General features: G+C 45.6%; 1 protein-coding gene across 2 annotated transcripts in view; it reads left to right on the forward strand.

Moving 5' to 3' along the window:
- LOC138258878 (laminin subunit beta-1-like) overlaps positions 1-26,299 on the forward strand; it is a 382,113-nt gene that overhangs the window by 240,691 nt on the left and 115,123 nt on the right. For both annotated transcript variants that reach the window (XM_069206183.1, XM_069206184.1), the window contains exons 16-19: positions 860-1,021; positions 3,405-3,526; positions 14,902-15,022; positions 24,080-24,272. In XM_069206183.1, the coding sequence (XP_069062284.1) occupies positions 860-1,021; positions 3,405-3,526; positions 14,902-15,022; positions 24,080-24,272 (598 nt within the window). The remainder of the gene's footprint in view (positions 1-859; positions 1,022-3,404; positions 3,527-14,901; positions 15,023-24,079; positions 24,273-26,299) is intronic.

The following is a 26,299-nucleotide window of genomic DNA, read 5'->3' on the forward strand; positions in this document are numbered from 1 at the left end:
AGATTTACTCATGTGTAATTTACCTTTGTGAATAGGCACTGTAGAGTCCCTAACCGTTCTCACGTTCTTTGTGAAACAGTTTTGTAAGAAATCTGCTAAAATTGATTATTTGTGTTGTTTTGAAAGTGCCTTGCCTCACGAATGGTTCAAATATATTACTCTGAATGGAATGACCCCGTATGCAGGTGCAGGCTGGTCCCATTCCGATTCTAGGTAGCTCCCCTGGTTTGGGGTGGAGTCTGACGCCTCTCAAAGACTAACGCATGTCAGATGCGTCCCTATCACTTCTCTTAGCTATATTTAAATATGACTCTATTCTTTGATAAATACTATGTCCACTTTGTCCACGGTGTGCACAGAGTATCTGTTCTCTGTCTACTCACGCTGGCAATAACAGGCAAAATGGTTGGGTGTGCCCTAGTCAGTGTGATAAACCCATACTGCATTGAGTCCCATAAAACTAGGCAGGCACCCCAACTTGTGGGACCTCAAAGGCAGTGAGCGCCTCCTAGAGAGTGTCGACCATCACCCCTGGTTTACAAGTACCCTGAGGTGGCTGCATTGATTTATCTTTACTTGTCCGCCAAAGCAAATCTCCAGTAACCATGACCCTTAAACCATCTGTCCTGGAGCTTTACCCTTTTCTGGCTTAGTGCCTGATTTAGATATTGGCGGACGGGTTACGCCATCCCAACGGTGTCGGATATTCTGTCCATCAAAATCGAAATCTCATAGGATTTAACAGGATTTAGATTTCGGCAGACGGGATATCTGTCACCGTTGTGACGGAGTGACGCGTCCATCAATATCTAAATCAGGCCCTTAACGCTAACTTGCTTCTTGCTACTTGTGTTTGCAGCCAGATGTGGAGATTATTCGCAAAGAGCATGAGCTGGGCCAGAGGATAACATGGACAGGCCTTGGGTTCGCCCGCGTCAAGGATGGAGCCGGCTTGTTATTCCACATCAGCAACATTCCCTACGCTATGGAGTACGACATCATGATTCGGTACCAGCCAGAGGTAAAGAGGGAGAACAAACAGAATACATAATACATGGGATTTTTCATACTGCAGTTATCCCTTTTTTATTATTTGGCTTTGCTGCATTTAAAATATTTTAACAACTATGCCATGAGACCATTATGTGAGTGTTCAATGGACAAGGTATGCTGTGAAAGATTATTCTAACCAAAGTCTATTGTCTTGGTTCCCTTCCAACTATATTATAATAATGTAATCACTGTCCTCAGACAGGAAAACTTACCCCATCAGGTTACCTTACAGGAAGTAACTCTTTATGATTTGACAAGAAACACCAAATGGGCCTCCATAAATGTCATGTTATGAAATTCCAGGGCAGCCGTCAAGCACCGACATGAAGTCGCAAATCACTGCTGCCTTTATGCTGTTTGTGTGTAACTGAGATATGGCTATCTTAAGGCTGTGCCCAATGGTAGACAAACTGGCACCCAGGGAACAGTCCATCTTTAACTCTTTCTTTGAAGGTAGGAGTCGGGTAGAGTTACTGTCATCTGTTAAAACATTTTGCTCACCATCGCCAACATACATTGAAACGTTAACAGGAAGTAACTAGCTTTTGAATGTAGATTTAGCAACCTAGGGTCAGATGTATGCCTATTTCATTTTGCAATTTCTAATTCTGACTTTTTGCGACTCGCAATTAGAGACTCGCAAAATGAAATGTACAAATGTGTCTCAAACACATTTAGCGAATCCCAATGGGGCTGCAAAGACCTACCTCATCAATATTCATGAGGTGGGTCGCAATTTACGACCCAATTGGGAATGGCCGCACTCACAGGGATGGTGGCCTGCTGGGGTCTGGAGACCAGCATATCTCTCACTGATTTCAAATAAAGCAGTTTTTTTATGCTGCCTGTTTTCCAGTCACAGGTGATGGAGAGGAGGACATGAAGGTATTACTAAAAGTGATGCAGAAAGGGCTGGTGTCAATAGATACCAGAACCCCTCACTTCATGCATGGACCCCATCTCCAGTAAATTGGAGATGTAGGAGGATAAACTAATGGAGGCCGAGCACAGAATCTCAGCAACCAAAGACAATCGGTCCACAAAAAGCAAGACCTTCTCTACATGGAAAAGGTACTCCATGTCATCGCAAATCAGAATGTACTCCTGCAGGAATAACATACACATTTTGGGAGTTCCAAAATCCACAAACAGGGAACAACTTGATGACTATGAAAAACTGTTTGGGGTGGATGCTTTCTTGTGCCTTCTTGTGGTTGAAACAACCCCTTAGATCCCTTATGGTGCACCCCCCACTGGAGGCCCCTGCCCGTCCTATCATAGCTAGCTTACTGAACCTTCAGTAACATGGCTCTGTGCCTCACCAGAAAGAAACAGAAACTGTCTTTTGAGGGCATAGAAATGTTGGTATATACCTATATTTCACTGTTCCAGTACAGGAGACTCAACAAAAAGTTGTGCAGGTTCAGCAGAAGCATCGGAAGGTAAACATGTCATATGCCATGCTCTGCTTGAGGGAAAGCAACACATCTTTCAGAGGCCATGCCAGGATACAGGCTTTCTAAAGTTTAGACTTTACTTTTTTGAGTGTGACAAGGTGTACTCACCTGTTGGTTTAGACTTTTGGTCCAAGTTTACCTTTATGAATGGGGCCATGGTTTCCCTGTTGAGAAAAAAAACAGAAAAGACCTGAGACTGCCCAGCTCACTTGTGACAGATATTCTCAGGTAGATACCACTGAATTTGAAACAGAGGTTTGCACTGGGGTCAGAAAACTCCAAACTGGTTGGAATCAGGGTGCCTTGTTGTTTCCTGAAGTTGCTGCCCTCCACAACTTCTTATCAACTTGTCATGGAACAAAAGTGACAAAAACAAGTGCGTGCTGTGATGTGTTACCTGAAAGTAAAGGGTGGGTCTAGACATAAAAACTGGATAGGAAGTCAGGAGCTGAAACCAGAGAACTGGAGGAGAGTTTAAGTGCCTTCAAGGTGACCTCTGCTGAAACAAAGATTACAGAAGTAAATTCAATAACATCAAATATCCAATGCCTTTATAAAATCAAGAGAAAGAGGTTTGAGTTTTCAATTCCTAAAGTGTGTGGTGAGGACAGAACTTTTGATTATTACTACTGATCTTATATATTGGTCTCCATTCCTAGCATTAGTTTCACTAAAATGCCTTGTTACACCACTGCATTCAATCACGTTGGGAATTTGAGCTGCTGTACCATTTTCCCCATCTCTCCTGGTGTGTCTTTGATTAAATGCAATATTGTTATGCATTGTGGGTTGGATCCTTGGGATAAGACATGCACTGTGTTTGATGTCTGTCTCTTACCTGCCGCCAGTCTATGTTTATGGACATGTCTCTTCCCTTGCACCCACCTGCTGCAGTCTACTGAAGATTGGGAGGCCCTGGTGAGTGTCGCTTCTCAGATGCTGTCCATGAGTGCCCGCTGCGGGAATGTGCTGCCCTCCGAACAGTTGTACAGCGAGAAGCTGCCTCATACTGAAAGGTAAGAGTGGAGACCCAAGCCACACGCTGGCCAGTATAGGGAACACATGATGCACCATTGAGGTGAACCAGTGGAACTATATGTACTCTAGGGGCGGAAGAGGGCTGAAGCAACATTGCCATCAGGTACTTCACCCACCAGAAAGCAGTGTTTAGGCTTCTTTCTTGGACCGAATGTTACGTTTTTTGTTGTTATGTTGTGATCTGAATGCATTTTGTACCACCTTAATCTGGCACATCTTTCTTTCGAGAAGTAAAGAACTAAGGGGCATATTTACAAGCTCCTTGCGCTGCAGATGCATCACTTTTTTTGACGCTCCGGCGGTGCAGAGTGCAGACCCATATCTTCGAGGCCACGCAAAGTCACTTTGCGTGGCTTTTAATGGCCTTGTACATCTGGTGCAAGGCAAGGCAGCGCAAGTCGTTGTGTTGCGTTACACTGTGGTAGGGAGGCATTCCATTGGCTTTGCAGTGGGTGTTCCCACACAACACCCATGGATTTTGTTGCATTCCAGGATTTATACGTATATTTAAACCTGGGAATGCGTCAAAACTGTACGCCTCCACAGGGCAGGTGCAACGAGGAGAAATATCTTTAGTTGTCCTCTTTGTTTCTTCTTTCTATGTGTGCTGCATTCTCCTCTTGGGATTGTTTTTGTGTAAGAAGGTGCCCCTGCACAAAAACAATTTTGCCAACAACCCGAGTCCATTGCACCATGATGCACGGGTGCCTGCATTGGCGCTAGGCAGCAAATTGTGCACCAGCGCAGAAGGAAAGGCCAACAATGGACCATATCTTGTAAATACGGTGCACTTCTGTCCTTTCGAATTGGCGTAGGGCAGCGCAGAAAAAAGACTTGCGGCACTGCCCTATGCCAATGCATTGTACATATGCCCCTATGTGTTTACTGTCCTGTAAACGTGAGAAGATGGGTTTGACAACACCTGAATATGTAGAGAATTTACAAAGAAGGGCAGCCTGAAATAAAGAACCCTGACTGCTGACTTGAACCATTGTAGTTGGTTAAGTGGATAAGGTTGTGGAGGAAGACGGCCATTGATGGCAGGGGATGGAATGGTCCATTTAATAGTGTGCTTATGCATGAGTCATAGAGAATTAAATGGTATTCACTTTGCAACAACATGAGAGGTGCTGGAGGTAACTGTAATGATTTTTTTGAGTTCCAGTAAAGCAGTTCCAGGAGCACACTACCGCTACACTTCAAGCTCCGAAGCACAAATGCATTTGCTGCCAACACTCAATGTAAAAAAGAAAGGGGAGATATATTGTAAGGTTTAATTCAACCATGTCTTTGTGTGTGGTTTAGGCAGGAAATGGCCAGACAGGTTAAGAAATAATAAACAATAGAGATATTCCCCGTGGCCAAGGTGTTTTAGCTCAACAATTCTATTAACTGTTGTGTTCTTTGTGCGCATTACCCCTGGAAGTCCATTTATAATCGTGGAAGGCACTGTTGACAATTTACAAAGAACTCTGAAGTGAAGATGCCTTTGTGTTATACGTTCTGTGGTTTTGTAAAGAGTGACTAATCACACAAGAGTCATCCAGGCGCTGGGGCAGGTGTGAAGGTCGTCTGCAGGGTCTTGGTTGAAGAGTCTGATCTTTAGCTTCTTACAAAACTCCAGAAGCGAGGAGAAGGCCCTTGGGTGTAGCAGGAGGTCATTCCATGTTGTGAATGTGAGGTATGAGAAGGCTAGGCCTCCTTCTCTGGTTTTACAGATGCAGAGTGTGTGGGAGAGAGAGTGAGGCAGAGCATAGGTGTCTGGTGGGCTGGTGGAAGTGGAGGCGGCCGTTGAGGTTGCTGGTCCAGTTTTTTGTGAGTGAGGAGTTTCAATAGGGAGCTTTTGTGTATCAGCAGCCAGTGGAGATCTCTGAGATGCGGCGTGATGTGGGTGAGCCGAGGGAGGTCCAGGACGGGTCTAGCAGCAGCATTCTGGATGGTCTGAAGATGGTGGAGGAGGTGGTTAAGGATTCTGGCATAGAGTGCATTGTTTTCGTCAAATGTGCTGGTGATTAGGGCCTCTTGTGCTCTTGGGAATCCATCTGAAGATTTTGAAAAGGATGCGTAGCATGTGGAAGCAGAACGAGCTGACTGGTTCACCAGAGAGGCCATGTTGTGTTTGTCATCTAATATGATCCCCTTGTTGTGTGCGCAGTTGGTGAGTGATGGGGCAGGACTGAGCTCTGATGGCCACCAGGTGACGTCCCAGGGGAAGATTTTGGCCCCAAAGATCAGCACTTCAGTCTTATCTGTGTTGAGTTTCACGCAGTTGGTTCTCATCCGTTCTGATACGTGGATCATGCATTCGGTAAAGTTGGATCTGGTCATGGGGGATTTCTCTGACATGGAGAGGATGAGCCTAGTGTTATCCGTGAATTGAAAATGAAGGTTCTGCATACGAAAGTACAGTATTTTATCAAGAGGTGAACGGAGTAGAATTCTGTAGACTACATGACAAAGCACTGTGTGCAGGGATTGGCTTTACCTGAGATAATACCAGTCGCAGCTCTCTGGTGTTGAAGGGGGCGGTATGGCGCGCAGAGGGGAGACGGGGGGGGGAAATATTAATAAAATTTTAAAAAACAAACAACTTACCAGTACGCACTGCTGCGCTGTGCCCGGACCTCTGCTGGCTGCATGCGCAGGCTCCCAGCCTGACCTGCGGCCAATCCTGACGCTGCTCAAAGCAGCGTGAGTATTGGCTGGGAGCGCCGAGCCAGGGCGCTCCCAGGCAGACCTGGAGCCTGTTCAGGCTCTCTCCAGCCCAGTAACAGTGTTGCTGGGCTGGAGAGTGCCCTGTGCGCATGTGTGTTTGGCTGGCCCGAGACGGCTGGCCAAACACACATGCGCTCTGAGGGGGATCTGAGGGGGAGTGCTTAGCACTCCCCCTCACACTCGTCACCCCCGTGGCCCTGCCCCTTTACAAGGAAACGATAACAAACACTGTTTGGTTTCGTTTCCCTGTAAAGGTTTTGCAGCTGCCACTACTGGCCGGGGGGCATCCTCCTCCAACCTCATGGAGGAGGCGCCCCTGGATAATACAAAGGCATACATACACATTGTGGACAATATGAGAGCCAAATGCCGAAGTCACCAAATCAGGTTTCAGCATCTATGTCAAATGATCTTACTTAACAAAGGGGTCTGAAGGTTTACCCTGCAGCAGTATTACTTTCACGATGAAAGGCAACGTCATACAAAAGTCAACACGGAGGAGCCGAGATGAAGTAGATATAAGCACATAAAGCTGTCCACAATAGCGAATGGGGTTATTCTCTGAGGAGTCTATTTACAAGCTCCTGTGTGCCGTCACAACGTCACATCTGGCAGCGCACACTGCATGGCCATATCTACAAGGCCACGTAAAGCCACCCTGCATGGCTTTTCATGGCCTTGTAGATATGGACGGAGGCAACGCAGAGCAAGACGCCGCATTCCCTCACCCTGTGATAGGGAGGCATGCCATGGGTGTTACGTGGGGACACTTATGAGATTTCGTAAACCTGGGAATGTGTCAAATGTCTACGCCTCGGGAGGGGAAATGAACAGAAATACCTTCATTTCACCTCGTTTTTCCTTTTTCTATGTGTGCTGCACTCTGCAGCACACATCTCGTGATTGTTTTTGTGCAGGAATGTGCCCCTTCCTGCACAAAAACAACTATCCCTGCAATGCAGAGACCCTTGCACCATGGTGAAAGGGTGCCTGTGTTGGTGCATGGCAGCGCATTATGCGCCAGCGCAAGGCGAAAGGACCAGAATACGCTGTATCTCATAGATACTGCACATTCCTACCCTTTTCTTTTGACGCAGGACACTGCAGCAAGAATCCTTGCGGCACTGCCCTGCGCCAAAACCTCATAAATGAGGCCCTAAGTTTATAAAAGTCTAGTGCCAAAGCAGCTTAGGCGGCAGGTAACAGATACACTGCATGAGTCATTGCAGGGGGAGGGAGAAATACTCTATTGTTGTTGCTGGTCTTATTTTAAACATTGTTGAATCATGTTACTTTAGCATTGTTTCATGAATATCAGATTAACGCATTATGTGTCACATTATACATCACACAGAATATGATTTACTTCTATTAATCATCAGTGAAGTTGCATTATCTTAGCATTGTTTGTTAAACATCAATTTATGCATTAACTTGTTATGACTAATGCTGTAGCTGACTCTGCAAGAAAGTCCTTATTGTGCTGCCGCCTACGGATGGCTGAGATCACAGTTAGTGCTTCAGTTGTGCTCTGGGACAACATATTACCTAACGCACTATTGCAAGAAAACAGTGACACTTTCTAATGCATTTGCTTACAGCCGCACCCTTCAGGCTTTAAAGGTGCACAGACCGCTGCTTTACTTTAAGTGTTTGCTGTACTGAAAATTGGCTTTCAATCAGTCAATCAATCAGGGATTTGTAAAGCGCGGCTACTCACCCATGGGTATCTCAAGGCGCTACTGGAGGTGGGGGGGGGGTGTTAGGATCAGTCGAATAGCCAGGTCTTGAGGTCCCTCCAGAACTGTGACAGGGTGGGGGACTGCCTGAGGTGGATGGGAAGGGGAGGCTTTTACAAACAACAGTGATACCCACTTCCCCTGAAAGTGTTCACAAACTTGTGTGTGAGTCACTGAAGTGTAGCACAAAGAAGGTTTAAATAGTGCATGAGCCTGATCCACCAAGTGTAGAGCTGCTCACGGTTGTGTTCAATCCAAGTCAAAAGTGGGATTCAGCTAAAGCATAACTAAGGGGTCCTGTGCACTGAGCTCTCACTAGGTGTGCACGGCACAAATTACATGTAGGATTTACATGCTACATAACTCTTCCACAGCAACATCTACGGTTGTGCATGGTGTACGCTCATTAGGTATTTTCCACATGCTATTCAGTGCTGCCCACACTCATGGATATTAGTGTCCGGTTTGGACTAATCTTGTGCACTTAATCCAATGAAAGCAGTGTCCTTTCCCTTGTCTCACCAATCCCACCAACAACCATGTAGGCTCATATACGAGGGTCAACAGGAGAAGGAGGGAATGGGAATGGAGTGAGAGAGAAACCAGAGTCAGAGGTCTCCACACCAGTCTGGCGGCGGCGTTCTGGATGTTTTGTAGTTTGCGGACGAGTTTCTTTTTGATACCGGCATAGAGTGCATTGCCATAGTCCAGTCTGCTGGTGATGAGGGCGTGTGTGACAGTCTTTATGTGTTCGAGGGGGATCTATTTGAAGGACTTGCGGAGGAGGCAGAGGGTGCAGACGCAGGTGGAGGTGACTGAGTTGATTTGATGGTTCATGCTCAGATTGGAGTCCAGGATGATCCTGAGGTTGCGGGCTTGGCTGATGGGGGTGGGCGGGTTTCCGAGGGGGACCAGAAGTTGTTCGACGCGCTTGGTTGAGGGCCCAAGATGAGTACTTCTGTCTTGTTTGCGTTGAGTTGAAGGCAGCTGCTTCTCATCCAGTTGGCAACTGCTTATATGCCTTTGTGGAAATTGTGTCTGGCCTTGTCGGGTTTGTTGGAGAGGGAGAGGATGAGTTGGGTGTTTTTGGTGTAGGAGATGATGTTGATTCCGTAGCTTCTGATGATGGTGACTAGCAGGCCCATGTAGACTTTAAACAGCGTGGGGCTGAGGGAAGATCCCTGGAGAACTCTGCTGGTGGTGGGTGTGGGATCTGGGAGGAAGGGGGTGAGTCTCATTCGTTGAGTTCTGCTGAAGAGGAAGGATTGGATCCAGTCGAGGACCTTGTCTCTGATGCCGGCTTCGTGGAATCTTCGTATCAGGGTGTAATGGGAGACTGTGTCGAAGGCCGCCGAGAGATCTAGCAGGATGAGTGCTGCCGTCTCTCCCTTGTCCAGCAGGAAGCGGATGTCGTCTGTTGCGGCCAGGAGGGCTGTTTCGGTGCTGTGGTTTTTCCTGAATCCAGATTGGGAGATGTTGAGGATGTTGTAGTCTTCTAAAAACGTGGCGAGTTGGCTGTTGACTGCTTTTTCGATGACTTTCGCAGGAAAAGGGAGTAGGGAGATGGGCCTGAAGTTTTTGAGGTCGGTGGGGTCTGCTGAGGGTTTCTTGAGGAGGGGGCTGATCTCTGCGTGTTTCCAATTGTCGGGGAAGGTGGCAGCAGCTAGTGAGTGGTTGAGGGCGAGGCAGAGCTTGGGGACGATGGTGTCTGCAGATCTGTTGAAAATGTTGTGGGGGCATGGGTCCGTGGGGGCTCCGTAGTGTATGGACCTCATTGTTCTCAGATTATCTTCGGTGGTGAGGGGGGGTCCAGGTGGTGATTGTTGGTTTGTTGGTGTCGGGTTTTGGTAGATGGGGTTCTGCAGGTAGGTTGTCCTTGCTGAAACTGTCATAGATGGTCTTGATTTTGTGGTGAAAGTAAGTGTTGAGTCTATCACAGAGGTCCTGTGAGGATGGGAAGTCCGTTGTTTCACTGTTGTGCTGGGCAAACTCCTTGTTCGCCCAGTTAAGTATAGTTTCCTCATGACTTTGTAGAGCTGCAAAAACAAGGAACACCATTAACCCTCTGTGGTTCTAAACTTTTAGCTCCTGCCATGCACAGTTTTGTCTTCAATAATTTGACTGCTAATGTTTCATCTATATTTTTAATTATGTTATAGATGTTGTCATGAGTGCTGTAATATCCGGGGAAATTAGCTGTGCATGGCAAGGGCGCAAGTTATAGTTACCTTAGGGTGTGAGTTATAGTTATAACTCTAACTATAACTGCTAAATTTCTATTGTTTTGTATGAGTAAATTCAGAACCTACTACAACGTCCCTGTAACCTTCGGTTTATTCAGTGAATTTCTATTTTTTTTAATGTAAAGTAATTTTAATTACTATACGTTAATCCAACTTCTGCTGCACACAGCCTTTGATCATGTCTGGTGGGGTTAGCTGCAGGGCCTGCGTCCAGGCCATGCAGCCAGCCCCCGATAACCACCCAACCCCACACCGCTCACGGCCAGCCTTTGGCTGTGTGTGGCGAGGGTTGGCCACAGGGCCTGGCCGCAGGCCAAGCCATGCATCCAACCCCCATAAACACCCAACCACACACTGGTTCTGTCTCTGTGGGTGTGAGAATATGTGTTAGAGGATGTCTCTGGGTGTGAGAGTTGATGCATGAGAGTCTGAGTGGTTCTGTGAGTGGATGTGTGATGGTTTGAGTGGATCTGTGAGTGAGTGTGTCAGTGTCTGAGTGAGTCTGTGAGCGAGTGCATGAGGATGTGAGTGGGTCTGAGAGTGTGTGTGAGTGTCTGAGTAGGTGTGTGAGTGGGTGTGTGATGGTCTGAGTGGGTCTGTGAGTGGGTGCATGAGTGTCTGAGTAGGTCTGTGAGTGGGTGCATGAAGGCCTGACTGGGTTTGTGTGTGGGTGCATGAGTATCTAAGTGGGTCTGTGAGTGGGTGCATGAGGTTGTGACTGGGTCTGGGAGTGCATGAGTGTGTGAGTGGGTCTTTGAGTGGGTGTACCAGTATATTTGTGCATGTATGAGTGGCTATATGATTGTCATTATGTCTGTGAGTGGGTGTATGAGAGTCTGAGTGGGTCTTTGAGTGGGTGTATGAGTGTCAGTGGGTCTGTGAGTGGGTGCATGAGTGTCAGTGGATCTGTGAGTAGGTGTACCAATGTCTGTGTGCATCTGTGAGTGGCTATATGAATGTCAGTGTGTCTGAGTGGGTGTATGAGAGTCTGAGTGGGTCTTTGAGTGGGTGTATGAGCTTCAGTGGGTCTGTGAGTGGGTGCATGAGTGTGGTTAGATCTGTGAATAGTGTGTGAGTATTTGAGTGGGTATGTGAGTGGGTGTGTAAGTGTCTGTGTGGGTGTACAATTGTCTGTGTGGGTCTGTGAGTGGATGTGTGACTGTGAGTTGGTCTGTGACTTGCTGTGTGTGTGTGTTACGGTATCTTTGAATGGATGCATGAGTGTATGATTGGGTGTACCACGCTCTGTGTGCGTCTGTGAGTGGGTGTGTGACTGACTCAGGCTGTGAATGAGTGTGTAAATGTATATTTAATAAAACATTTTATCTGCAGGGTTTGCAACTCTGTTGCAACGTTACATGGGAGAGTTGTGCTGAGGGCCTCGACTGAGCTTTTACATTTTTTGACCAAAAAAGGGGTCATGCATTCACCCATTCAGTGCCCCTATGGGATCAGAGTACTTCTACCCTGACTCCTTCTATCGTTTTCTTCCTCTATTTTCATCCCCCGGGACCGTGCACCATTTCATAAAATGGTAGACGTAACTTTCTTCACAGCTTGCTGTCAGCCAATCACAGTACTGCTTTTGGTGCGTTGAGCTGCGGCTCTCCGCGCAGGAGTCGCGACGGATCCACGTCCCTATATTTACAAATTTGTTTTTTCACTTAATTACAGGAAAACCACTGAACAGATTCACACCAAATCACAAAAAGTTCACTTTCTGGACCAGGACCTAACTTTATGCCAAATTTGGTGTAAATCCTTCCAGTGGTTCGGGCACTATTGCTGTTCAAAATCCCTATGTAAAGATGCAGAGGGAAAAAAGTGTTTTGTGACCACCCCCACCCCTTTTTTCTTGGCCCACGCTTGAGCGTCTAATTTTTTGGGGGAATTTTCGTGAAAAACAAAGGTTACACAGTTTACAGGGTCATTATAGTTAGGTTCCGAATTTGCTCGCACAAACCAGAAAAATTCGGCAGTTATAGTTAGAGTTATTTTACGTGACTATAACTCGCAGTGTAAAGTAAATATAACTCACGCCCTCACCAGGCACAGTTTTTTCTTTAACAATTTGACTTCTAATGTGTCATTGATATTTTTACTGACGCTATAAAAGTTGTCATGAGTGCTGAAATTTCTAAGGTAATTCGCAATGCATGGCGAAGGTGTGAGGTGGTGGTCCCTGGGGCCAGGGGTCCGCAAGAACCCCCAATCTTATTTTATTCCAGCCTTGGGAAGGTGGTGGTCCCCAGGGCAGTGGGAGGGGTGCTTGGTCCCCCTTATTTAGAAACAATAGCCCCGGTGAGGTGATGGTCCCCAGGGCTGAAGACGAGTCCCAAGATGGCTGCCAACACTTCTTGGTTATCGTGTTGGCAGCCAATCAGATGTCTGCATGAGATCAGGAACAATTGTGAAGCCTTTGCGCCTCTAGATATCAATATTTGTTTTGCTTTGAATATCTCAAAAACTACTTAACAGATTTACACCAAATAACAAACATCACTCTTTCTGGACCAACAGCTACATTCTGTCACATTTGGTGTAAATTCCGACCAGCGGTTTGGGCTATAGTCGTGTCTAGATTCCCTATGGGAATTAAAATGGGAAATGCATTTTTATTTAAGCCCCCATCCCCTTTTCTCCGCCCCTGCTTTACAGATCACCCCAAAACTTTCCATGTGCACCAAAAATTACCTGCACACTTTTTGGGGAAATTTTCATGAAGATCTGTCAAACGGCGCCAAAGATATAGGCAAGTCAAAAAACTATTTTTCAATGGAAACATGATCCTAACTATAACCACCTGCTTGCGACTGCCAGTAGGTAGTAGATAGATAGATAGATAGATAGATAGATAGATAGATAGATAGATAGATAGATAGATAGATAGATACCATTTACAAAACATAGATAAATATGTATGTACGTGTGCAAAGTCCTCTTAAGAAGAGTTCCTTCACAAGAACTCATAGCATAGCATGTCTTGAGTTCAAAATGAATGTGCAAGAAATAATTCAAAGTTTCTTTCTTTGTGATGCAAGTGTCAATTAACACTCCTTTAGAAAGTAAGAGGTATTGCCACTTGAGCTTCATCATCCATGTAGCAAGGTCCTGGCTGCAGCAACATTGTAGCACAATTGCCATCCTAAGACACAGGGCACCATAAGAGGTGTTCTACCTGAAGATAAAAGATGGCTGCCTTGAAGATCCAAGATGGCTGCCATGTCTCTAGCCACACAAGGGTTTGTGGTCTACTGGGGAAAGTGGTGCTCTGCAGGTGCTCTGCTACGGAGCATGTTCTCCCCATGCATGCATCCCAAATCCAATCAGCACCTGCAGTGCATAAAGACTGCCGGCCTTTCCTTCACTTAAACACACTCAACGCAGATGGGTTCATGGTACTGTGTCCGAAAACCACAACCACTACAGCCCCTCCAACCCTGATTCCTGCCAACTAAAACCTAAAGCTGATGTTTGGAAATTAAATAGTTTTAGGCCCTAGTGCTCCTAGTAATCATGCATAGATGTACCTACTGCAAGTGTGAAAGGGGGCGTCTGGATCATATCCCAGACTGTGAATGAGATGCATCAGGGAGGGGAGGATGTCAGGGGAGTAAGGAATGCTGGGAAAGCAATAACATTAGGGCTGCCATTGTTGGGAGAGTTCAACTTCACAAGAGGAGCCATCACACAAACACTCCTGCAAGTATGAGCTATCAAAACCCAAGATAACAGTGCAACAGTGCAAACTTCAGGGCATGGTTGTGTGGGTTTAAAACCATATTCACATTTGGGGTTTATCTGCAGCACAGCATCGGATTCCAAACTGTAGTGCCAGCCATAGCCATGCAGAGAGCTGCCTTAAATATTCCATAAGTGTGTCATACACTATTGTGGTATAGGTCACATTCATTTTAAAAAGCAGCAAAAGAAAACTGTTGCCTCACTGCTAATTCAGTGTCCTAAAGGAGCTTGATTAGTTAAGCATACATTTAGGGTTATTTCCATGGACATTAATTAAGCAAAAAGCCTGTGGAAGCTTAAGGAAGCACACACACACTCTTATCCCAGTGACAACACACATTTGGCCACTTGTCTCACCCGAAGCCCTCAACAGCCTCAGGTTTGCTAAAAACCGCGTAGTGGAGGGACAAGGGGTGAATACTACCCACATCCCTAGTTTACCTTCCGGTTGCTGCCTGCATGACCCCTGAACGCAGAGGGGTAATGGCAGAGCCAGGGGTGGCAAAGGGTAGCCCAGGGGTAGCAACAGATACCCCTGGCTACCCCTGGTTGAGATCCATGGTTATTTCCTGTAGCTGTGTAATGCTCCACTCCTTGGTAACAATGTATTATGTAAAGTGACATGTCATCTCTCCCCTTCTCTCTCTCCTACTCTTTCTCTCTTTCTCTCTCTCTCGGTCTCTTTCTATCTGTCTCTCTATTGCTCTCTCTTGGTCTCTCTCCCTGTTTCTATGTCTGTCTCTCCCTCTCTCTCTCTCCGCCTCCCTCTCTCTCTTTTTTTGCACTCCTCCTCTCTCTCTCTCTCTCTCTTGGTCTCTCTCCCTTTTTCTATGTCTGCGTCTCCCTCTCTCTCTTTTTCTCTCTCTCCGTCTCTCTCTCTCGCTGTCTCTCTTCTGCTCACTCCTCTCCCAGGTACATCGTCCTATCCCGGCCTTTCTGCTTCGAACCCGGTAACCAGTATGAGATTGCGATTCGCTTCCAGCGCTTTGGCGTGCAGCACCGTCACATGGCAGCTTTTATTTCAGTCGATTCGGTAAGTAGGCCTGTGCCAATATGTGTGTCTAGTGGCTGGCAGTGGCTGGGAGAGGTGAACATACATATTGTGGCAGCAGAGTAATCCTTATTGAAGGGGTTTCCACTAGCGGTGGGTGGAACTCACGGAGTTTCACTCCATGGAATTCCGTGGAGTTACATGAAAACACCATGACATTCCGCGGAGTTCTGTGAACGGATGAAAATCATCACATTGCACTGCTCGTTCTGATTTTTAGTGCTGGGAGCTCGTTCAGAACTGAAAAATCAGGCACCACATGGCGTGCCAGATGGCGCTGCTGCTCGAGTAGATTTTGCTGCCGCTTAAGTAGATTTTCTACTCTAGCAGAAGCTTTTTCACTGCAAACGGTTGCGACCATCCGCTACTGTTCGCAAAGAGAAAATCTCGTCAGGTGCCTTCTAAGAGCCCGAAAATCATGCTAGGGGATGCCAATTCTCGCTCACACTCGTCAACTTATGATAGTGAGCTGTGCTAAAAAAAAAACACCCTGCAGTGTGGCGATTAGTGGTATTTTGACGGAACTCCCCGTTACAAGCTTAGTGCGGACTGGCCAAATTCCACCAACACCGCCGACTGAGTGGAATTTGTTGCCCGCTCCTAGTTTCGACTATGAAACACAACTCTTCATGTGCATTCTTGGTCTAGCTGATTATGTCACCCAGTCCAGCGACATGTACCAAATGTAGGTATCCTTCTTAGAGCCTTTTGTCATCATCATCACAGTCAAACACCTGCAAGGTAGCTTAATGGGTTTATGCATCTCCTGCAGAAATATGTTTCCAAGTGCAGGTCACAAATTAGAATTCCATTGGGGCCGATCGCCTATGCAACTGTATCATGTTATTTGCTGCTTTAATTAGCTGTACAACTGCAATAGCATGCGTTGTGTAAAAAAAACAATTTATTACCCTATGATTACTACAAGGGATCATTTACAGAGCGGTGCCTTTACTTTCCAGGAATGTATTTCCCGAGTCCATCAAATCTCCGACTTACTACTTGCTAAGGGTTATCTAGGTTTTGAAATATTTAACAGTGGCTATATTGGTTTTACGAATACAACGTTGCAATGGCACTGGCTCTGGTTTGCATTCCACCACTTTTTATGCACACCACTGTCCCCTTTGAGAGGCGCCCTATCATATGCAAGTCACCCACCAATAGCCTAACATTTCGATTCCCTGCACCTACCAGGTTCACACAGGGACGGCCCCCCCACTATGGCGGAGGAGCATCTCCCCGCTGCTGACAGCAGAAAAACAAAGGGATAATGAAAGTATTTGATTATCCCTTTATTATTATGCTTTCATAGGGCAGGGCGGGGCCAGCCTCTTCCACGTCAGCGAGTGGAGGAGGAGTAGTGGTGCGCTTTTAAGTGCGCATGTCAGTTTGGCCGGCCCTCCGAGGCATGCCAAACTGACATGCGGGCTGAGAAACTCTCCACCCGGCTGTATTTAACATCCGGGTGAAGACCAAGCACAGTGCCCCACTTCCTCCCTGAGCGGCATTTCTGCCCACTCAGGGCAATCGCTGGAGCAGAAGCAGTGGATCATGAGGGGCAGGTAAGTTTATTTTCATTTATTTTACCCCACCCCCCGCTCCGTGCACTGCCCCCACCCCTTCCTGGCAGCAGCCACAACTGGGTTCACAAGACTGCAAACAATGACATGTCCACAGTGCCTAGAAGACAAGATGGCTTCTTTCAACTAACCTCCCATTCTGTCAGTGCAGAGCCTCAGTATATTAATGACAGAACGTGACATGCCCCGACTCTGTCAAGCATCATATAGGCTGAGGTGGAACAAGCTTTTTGATGCACCATAAAAGGTCACATTCCTGCATGAATCATGCCACAAGGCGTGTATAATTCTTTCCCAGTTTTGGATGGAATGATCTGCAACCAAAATGCTGTAAAAGAACTGATAAGGAATGAAAGTCCTCTGCATGCCTTTGAGCACCCGTGCCACCCACACTTTGTATGTTTTCTGGACGGGTATGCGTTTTGCCACATAAACTCAAAATCCCACGGCCACGCTGGTGGTTCTCCCTTTAACAGTAAGGTCCTCATTTATGGGGACTTGCCGTAGGGCAGCTCAGCAAATCGCCTTGCTGCACTGCCCTACGCCAAAGTGAAAGGGCAGGAATGCACCGTATTTATAAATATACTATACAGTGTATTCCTGTCTTTTCCCATTTTGGCAGGCGAGCGCCAATGCAGGCACCCTTGCACCATGGGACAAGGATCCCTGTGTTGCTGGTGGGATTGTTTAAGTGCAGGAAGGGACACCTTCCTGCACAAACACAATCCTGAGAGGTATGTTCCTCTTCCCGTGTGTGCTGCAGAATACAGTACACATGGAAAGAGGAGAAAACAAAGAGAAGTTAGGTTACTTCTCCTCGTTACGCCTCCTGTGGGAGGCGTAAGGTTTTTGCACATCCCCAGGTTTACATGGTTTTGTAAATCTGAGAAAGCGTCATAATCCACGCATGTTGCATGAGAACACTCACTGCAATGTCCATGGAACACCTCCCTAAAGCAGAGTACGCAAGCGTAGCGATTTACGCTGCCTTGCCTTACTCCGTATCTATGAGGCTATTCAGTGCCACGCAAAGTGGCTTTGCAGTGCCTCATAGATATAATTTTGTAGTTAGCGCTACCGGAGTGTCACAAAAAGTGATGCCCCAGCAGCGCAAGGGGCTCATAAATATGCCGCTAAATGTTTTAGACATCAGAGCCGGGCCCTGGTGTCAGGGGTCACACAATGTGAAGCTCACTTTTGAGAGACACAACTTCCCTCTCAAACAGGCTACGTGGGGCTGACTCTGGGGCAGCGTCTATTCTAATCAGGGGCAAAGACTTTTTTACATTTACCCATGAAGGAGGAATGCCTACGGGCACCCCCATAAAACTTCAATTCAGTCCCCAATTACTGGGGCCTTTTGCCTTCTGGGACTGGCTGTCTACACGCATGTGTGGGAGGGGTTTCACATGTAAAGCTGGAGTCGTTTGGACTTCACATGTGTGAGCAGCATTAGGTGCCGGTCTTCTTTGTGCCTGGCTGTCAGTGCCAACCACATCACAGTGACACTATCTGAGCAGCAGAGCAGCCGCCTGCTGTGTGACTCAATCAATCAATCAAATCAATCTTTATTCGGGTTTTACTCCATAAAAGATATACAATTCCTTTAAAAAACAAAAAACTAAGATACCATACAATCAAATATTTACTAAGCATTAATAATAAATAGTTAAAATCTTTTATTTCAACAAATGTGGCCATTATTGATTCTCATAGCGGAGAGTTTCTAGGTGAATTATTTTTTCCTTTGTTCTATAGCATATAAAATAAATTTTAGTACTGCATGACATTGCCCTTTAGTATCCAATTTACATAAATAATTAAAAGCTTCTCCACAATAAAATAATTTGTTGATGACAAATAGAGGTTTTAAGAAACATTTCCTAATATCATGATAAAATCTGCAAGATATATTAAAATGCATTGTGGATTGTGCAAATCATCCCCACAGGGACACTTCAGTAAATTTGTACTCCAAAGCCACTAAGAAATGCAATGTCCTAAAATGCATTCAAGTTCAGTAAAATATTTCTTGAGTATTTAAAACTATTAATAAATAGTTTTGAATTGTCTCAAATGGCTTCAGTCATATAAAGTGCTACTGTCGATTTCCTACATTCTCTGTTTGCTCTGTCACTTTCCCTCCATTCCGTTAATTGATTTTTCAATTATTTTTTGCTGAATTGAAGAATGATACCGGGATCGTCTAGATTTGAATCCAGATTTATACTTTCCAGCAAAAAAAATGTAATGCACAAACCATGGAATTCTGACCCAGTGTTCTAATGTAAGGGTGCCTTCTTTAGACCAGACTCCAGACATTGGCACCACCAGCTCGAGGCGCCAGGCATTTTTCCCAGCACAGACAGTGACTCTGGCATAATAAGTCAAAGACCTGCTGGAGAGAGATCAGAGTTTTGTCTGGTGGCGTTTTTGAGTTGGCTTACCATGAAGAAGCGCAGCACGGTAATATTCCTGCTGCAAAGAACGTGTACCATAATATCACAAAACTGTATGTTATGTAGATAGCTCAGTGAGTTACTGCTTTTGCCACAGAGACCCTCTGTTACTTATGGTTCAGCCAGACCTTTGGCTGGGCTGTGGGAGAAGGTGCTGTGCTCAGACATAACTCATAGGAATGAAAGCTCCTGCTGGAGAGTTACCTGTGTATCCGGCAGTTTTCAGACAACAATCAAAAAAACATCAAAGTTAACTGATGAGTAATGTTCCTGCTGGAGAGAGATCAGGGTTTTGTTAAGGGGCTGTTGCAGCTCAGCATCAAGTAGCACAGAGGGTTAAAGTGCCTGCTGCAAAGATCAGGTACTTTGCACCAGTTTCAAGATCTTCGTAGAATTCTTCGTTGAGCAAATGGGTGTAATTTCTGATATGCACCTTTTTTCATGGACTCCATTGCTTGATTTTGCTCACGAGAAAGTGTCACTCGAAGTTGTCACCCATTTAGTCATTGAATGTCTCTCATAAGCACACTGAAACTATAAAAATGACACGTAAGTAATTATGCTATGCCTGCCCCTCACCAAAACGAGTTCTACCTTGTTGGTGGTAGCAAACCAAAGCCGTCTGTGGCTGCAGCTATTACTCTGCTGCAAGACGTAGTTTTCAAAATATAGGCACTAAATAGGGGCATCTATGGGACAAATGTGGATGGTGGCTCACTAGTTTGCATGCAATCTCAAACTCAGGGTCCAGTGGGATTCAGGGCTCTAGTGTCAAGTCCTAGTGATCCACAGTGGTCACCAATGCCAAGCCGTCTGGCTACTAGGACAGAAGGAGAAGGGCTAAGGATTCCCAAAGGTGGGCATGCTGATGCTTAGGTGATATGTTTTTGGGAGCCATTTTTTAAAGTTAGGGATAACCTATTTTTTTGATGGTCCTACTTTTATTGGAACATCGGAATGTTGGGAGCGCCATTGGAGACATTGGATTAGCTCTGGTATTGTAATGGCTGGTAGAAGCCCGGAGTACAACATTCCAATATTTTTCACACCGCAACGCCTGTAAACAAAAGCCTCATGGAACCTGAGAGGATTTCAAATCAAATCAAATCAAATCATTAACATTTATAAAGCGCGCTACTCACCCGTGCGGGTCTCAAGGCGCTAGGGGAGAGAGGGGGTTACTGCTGCTCGAAAAGCCAGGCCTTGAGGAGTCTCCGGAATGCGGAGTGGTCCTGGGTGGTCCTGAGGCTGGTGGGGAGGGTGTTCCAGGTCTTGGTTGCCAGGTAGGAGAAGGACCTCCCACCCGCCGTGGAGCGGCGGATGCGAGGGACGGCAGCGAGCGCGAGGCCAGAGGAACGGAGGAGACGGGTGGGGGCGTAGAAGCTGAGGCGACGGTTGAGGTATTCTGGTCCCTTGTTGTGGAGGGCTTTGTGTGCGTGGGTGAGGAGACGGAAGGTGATCCTTTTGCTGACTGGGAGCCAATGCAGGTGTCTCAGGTGTGCGGAAATGTGGCTGTTGCGGGGTACGTCGAGGATGAGGCGGGCCGAGGCGTTTTGAATACGTTGCAGGCGTTTTTGGAGTTTAGCGGTGGTCCCAGCATAGAGGGTGTTGCCGTAGTCCAGGCGGCTCGTGACGAGGGCGTGGGTCACGGTTTTTCTAGTGTCGGCAGGGATCCAGCCGAAGATCTTGCGGAGCATGCGGAGGGTGAGGAAGCAGGCGGAGGACACGGTGTTGACTTGTTTGGTCATGGTGAGAAGAGGGTCCAAGATGAAGCCGAGGTTGCGGGCGTGGTCTGAGGGGGTCGGTGCGGTTCAGCCCCCTTGGGCCCCGTGAGGCCTTTGTTCCGTTTATTAGAACATTCTGTCCTCTAGTGGCGGAATGTTCTAATAGCGTTATAGCCCTTCATAGAGGGCTATACCGGCCATTAAAGTTCCGCTCACTTGTTAATAGGCCTCGCCTTTAGCTCAGGCCTTTAACACTGGAGCGGACCTCTAATGGCTGGTATAGCCTGCTACGAAGGGCTATAAGGCTACAATATAATATATCTTTAGCTCTGTGTCAGTATCTCTGTACACCGTTGCTCACACTCCTGTTTTAGAGAGGAGTCCCAGGCTCTTCGAGTTTAGCCGAGTGAAGCTAAATCATTCACAGCATAATCACAACAACCCTGAGCCCCAGTGTTACAAACTCTTGTGGCTCCTAACGTGAGGGAGCTATAATCACATTTGGGTTTGGGTCTTTGGCCCAAACCTAAACGTTTAGGTATCATAACGTGCCTTGTACTATTAGCTCACTGGACAGTCAAGTTCTAAAGTGCTGTCAATTGTAGTACACTGCATTTTGAGCTTCTAACAGCTAGCTCCTCCTGGAGTAAACCTTGAGATCTTGACCCCACTACCCCTAAAGAATCAACTCCAAAAGGGAGTGTCTGCCCATTGCAAGTGGAGTGCAGAAGTATTATGGCCCCTCGTCCCATTGGTAAATGACTTTGTTCCACGTGGCAAGGCCCCGTATCCTCTGAAACTGAGGAAAAGACCTTACAGGGGTCTCTTTGTTTTGTTGTTAGAGCACTCATAACCTCCCTTGACAATACATTGCAGATTCACAGCCATATTTTGACTCCCTCCGACCAAGAGAGGATACCTGTCCCTAACCTTTATCCTTTCAAAACTATACACCGATGATACAAGAAAACACATCCTACATCTGACAGAAACACAGGGCCGGAGACACAAAGAGCCTACGCAGTCGTGTCGGAGGCTTGGCAGTCGAGGCGAAGGGTCCACGGTCATGGCAAAGACTCCGCAGTCGTGATAGAAGCTCCACAGTCATGGTGGTGGATCCGCATTCGTGGTGGAGGTTCTGCAGTCGTGGCTGAATCCTTGCAATGCAAATTCTAATTTTTTGGAGATTCTGCCACGAGTGCCGAGAATCTGCCACGACTGCAGAGGCTCTTTGAGAATCGAGCCCTCAATCTATGAGCTGCGAACCATTTACCACAACAGCGCTACTACTCTCGCTAGATAGAAGCCCAATCCATGGACAGTAGTCCCTGTGGAATGATTAGTGTGCCCCTAATCCTCATTATACTATAAAGGGACATAGGTCCCTCAAGGAAAACAATGAACAGCAAATAACAATAGAAACCAAATGAAGTCTATGTACTATTTACAAAATTGAAGATGCAAAAATTGGCACATTTATTGACAAACTAAACAATGTAGTGGGGAAGCACACGCACACAGGGAAGGAACATACAATGTACAGTAGAGAAGCTACTCAGGCATTGAACATGTGACACAAGGAAACTTAAGAGATGCGGTCACATTCCACCAGTGCTCACGCTCATCGCTACTAAATGTGAATAAACGGAAACTGTGCTGCAGTCGATGACATTTCGATCCCTTACTCCAATGCTAGGATCATCTTCAGGACAAAAGGAATGTGCCTAAGGAGAAGGGGTTATCAATACATAACCCAATGCCTAAATAATACAAGACAGCGTTTGATCCCTTATCACTGAACAGGGAATCGCTGAAGCAAAACTTTATAAAAAATGTTACAAGGATGTACGAGTTGTCACTTGTTGTTGGAGCTAACAACCCTGTGAATCTGAAAAAAATTACCCAGGGTATATTCATCTCCCTCATTATGACTGCCCACAAATTAACCCCTCTCTATTAATCAGATGTTCCAATCAGGTGGGTAAAATTTTCATTTTTGCCAGGAAAGGATTCCAAAGTTTTCCAGCCTGCAGACCCTTGCAAATAACATTTGTTGCATAAAATAAGTGTTTTTAATAAAATTTGCTAGCTGCAAGTGTTCCTTCGAAAAGAGGAGCTGTGCAATAATTGTTTGCTGTAAAACCTGGGCTTATTTGAGATGTTTCCTGGCAATATTTTTTAAGCCATAAGAAACTTGACAAAGCAGAGTTTTGAAAAAATACGTAGGACTTTTGCAGAGGAAATCCTCTGTAATTCGTACTCCACTACCAGTTATTTGCAATGGAGACTTTTCTCAGCTCCTTCCCTGAAACATTATAAATGTCTTAGGGATATCGTTGAAAATAACATTGAATATATCTCAAAAGACCAGAATTATAACTGTACATGCCGTATGTGTTGCCTATGAGGTCTTCAATTTTATGTTCTTAAATTTCTTTGGATTGATGTGTTTTAATAGGTATCCTTTATACTTCTGTTGAGTATTTCATTCAAACATTGAGGTACCACAACATTTGCTATCAGTGGCATTTCCCCTCATTATCTTACTTGTCCCTCTGCCTGCGGATGCACTTTGAGCTCAGACATTTGGTAAATACATAATTGTAACAGTGGAGACAACGACAAATATTTCAGAAGCCTGCGCTATTTATATGGAAATGCATCTGGTAATAAGTGAATTATGGATATGGACCTATATTTTCATCTTGGTGTTTGAGAATCTCTTTGAATGTTCACAGTTGCCCTGAAGTCATTTCTGCATTTGTGTTTCTTTCTGTCTTGTTTCCATCTCTAATTCACCCCTTTATGGGCCTGATTTAGAGTCTGGCAAAATGTGACGGATATCCTGTGTGCCGCATACAAACCTATAATAGTCTATGGAGATCATAATACAGCGGACAGGGTATCTGCCATGTTTGTGATGCAGTAACCCATCTGCCAAACTCTAAATCATGTCCTATGTGTTGTGCATATCGTGCTCACTCCCACAATTGGTTTTAATAAGCAAAGGTCATGTCACAGACTCTCTGGGTTGCTGAATTCAAAGTAATGTGTGGTCTTGGGTTTTGGGTCACATGCTTGGGTCCTTGACTTTGCAACAAATCCGAGACCTGTGTTTTGCAGCACACGCCTCTCGCCTGCACTGGACTTGGGCATGGGATCTTTAGGCATTAGAGTCTCATATTAAATATTTGCTGTTTTTTGTTTGCCATTCTTCTACATCTTCCCTTGTTATGAACACCTTCATGGAGCCTCTGTCCTTTATTCTTGCAGCTGGTCCTACTGCCAAGGTTTTCAGAACTGCCAGGTTTCCATGGGAATGACCCTATCTCTGTGCACCACCGGGAGGAGATGGAACGCTACAAGTGCTTGGATTCCTTCAAGATGGCCACCATGCCCGCGCTCGCCGAGATGTGCATCAAACTCGTGTGCAGCATCTCTGCCATCATTCATGAAGGGGCGCTTCGTAAGTACCCATATGAACTGTGCCCGATGCAGACGGCTCTTCTGTTAATAATGGTTGAGAAAGGCATAACCTACGGCTTCTTGTATGACATCAAAAATAGTTAATTTGTCCAACAATAATTTACAGTAATTACAAGGGATGATACATTATATAATGCATGTATTTTAATATTTTGGAAATTTAATAATGTTTTCCTTGCTTTACTTTGTCTAATTTTATAAACTTGTTAGTATATTTATGTATTGATTTGTGTCAAAACTGATAATCATTGCATCGAATTACATGGCAATTCCTTAACAGCATCACAATCCGCTTGTGTTTGGTGTTTGGTGCTCCTGGTTGCTGGCACAGGAGATTGCAGCCTCAGGGATAGTGGTGCCGGGTCATTCCTGCAGTGTTGCATTTATCAGTTTTAACTTGACAATTGACAAATTAAAGGAGACATTTTAAAGGAAAGACAATTTTAAGGAAAAGTCCAAAATTAAATTAAACTTGGGTGGAGTTTAGAACTATAGTGGGGTTTTAGGGTTCAGGGATGGGCAATGTTTGGGGTGATGAGGGATTTTACGGGTAAGGTGTAATTGCAGTTGGGGCATAATATGATGTTTTTAGGGTTCACAGATGGTTGGTTAGGTGTGTGAGGTGTTTTTAGGTTTCAGGCATGGGAGAGTGTACGGGGGTTGAGGGGTTGAGTAGTTTTAGGGTTCATGGATGGGTGGAGTTTAGGACTGGTAAGGGTTTTTAAGGTTTCATTATGGGTAGCGGCTGGGATAGTGAAGAGTTTTTAGGGTTCCGGATGGGCTGGCGTTTTGGCTGGTAAGGGGTTTTAAGAATTCAGGGATGAGTGGAGTTTAGATGTAGGAAGAGTTTTTTAGGGTTCAGGGATGAGTAGTTTAGGGTGTTGAGGAGTTCTTATGGGTCAACGATGGCTGGTTTGTAGGGCAGTGAGCGTTTTTTAGGGTTCAAGGGATGGGTGTAGTTTGGCTGTGGTGAGGGGTGGATTTTAAGGGTCGGGATTGATGGCGTTTAGGAGTTGTGAGGGTTCACCGATAGATGGTGTTTACGGGTGGTGATGGGTCAGGGAATTAAAAGCATCCAGAGTAATTGTTTGAGAATTTTAAATATATAAATATGAAATAATGTCCCCTGCAGAAAAGCACTGAAATAAATATTTGCAACAAAACTGTTTCTGAAAGTAGGCCCTGCAGCCATTGCATTTATACCTAAAAAGTAAGCATTGAGGAGTAAATTTTGACAAAAAGACATTCTATAAATTGCTTTCAACGAAAAGGTGAATGAAATTCATTCTGAAAATTTCCATTAAACAGTTTAGATGAATTAGCTTCTCAGTAATGGTATTCCATGAAATTGTTTTTCTATGAATTTGCAAACAACCCATGTGCAGTCATATGGAATACAGACTTCAGGGGTCACCCGGGGCATTCCCGATGAAGTTTCTAGCTTAGTCTGGTTTTGCCATGGATTGACAGATGTACAGTTTTGAAGGACACAACATATATCCCAGTGATTCACATTTTTCTCACATCATGAATGTCTCTGTTACACTGCCAGGACCGAGGGATCTGGTGTGGCAGTATTCATGTAGCAGAGGTGATAAAGCAAAACAAAACAAAGGCATAGGGAGTTGTGGAAAATTGAACGGGGAATTGAACAGGGAATCGCTGAAGCAAGATACATTGGTGGTTTGCTTGACGGGAGTGTTGGCCTTCTGGCGATTAAAGGGTGATTCGCAAGATTTGCAGGAGTCAATTCTTTTCACCTCTTAAACACCGTGGCCACACGTCGCTTCCATCAGAAACAACCCTGATGTGATGGAAGTTTCACGTCAAACTGGGACAGCACCATGGGTGCTCAGTAGAGACTAGTTACTTTCCTAACAAACAACTATAGTCCTGATATAGAGTTTGGTGGATGGGGTTACTCTGTCACAAACGTGGCAGATATCCCGTTGTCCATATTACGTTCCCATTATAACCTATTGGAATCGAAATACGACAGACGGGATA

The sequence above is a fragment of the Pleurodeles waltl genome, chromosome 9, assembly GCF_031143425.1.
Source record: "Pleurodeles waltl isolate 20211129_DDA chromosome 9, aPleWal1.hap1.20221129, whole genome shotgun sequence".
NCBI lineage: Eukaryota > Metazoa > Chordata > Amphibia > Caudata > Salamandridae > Pleurodeles > Pleurodeles waltl.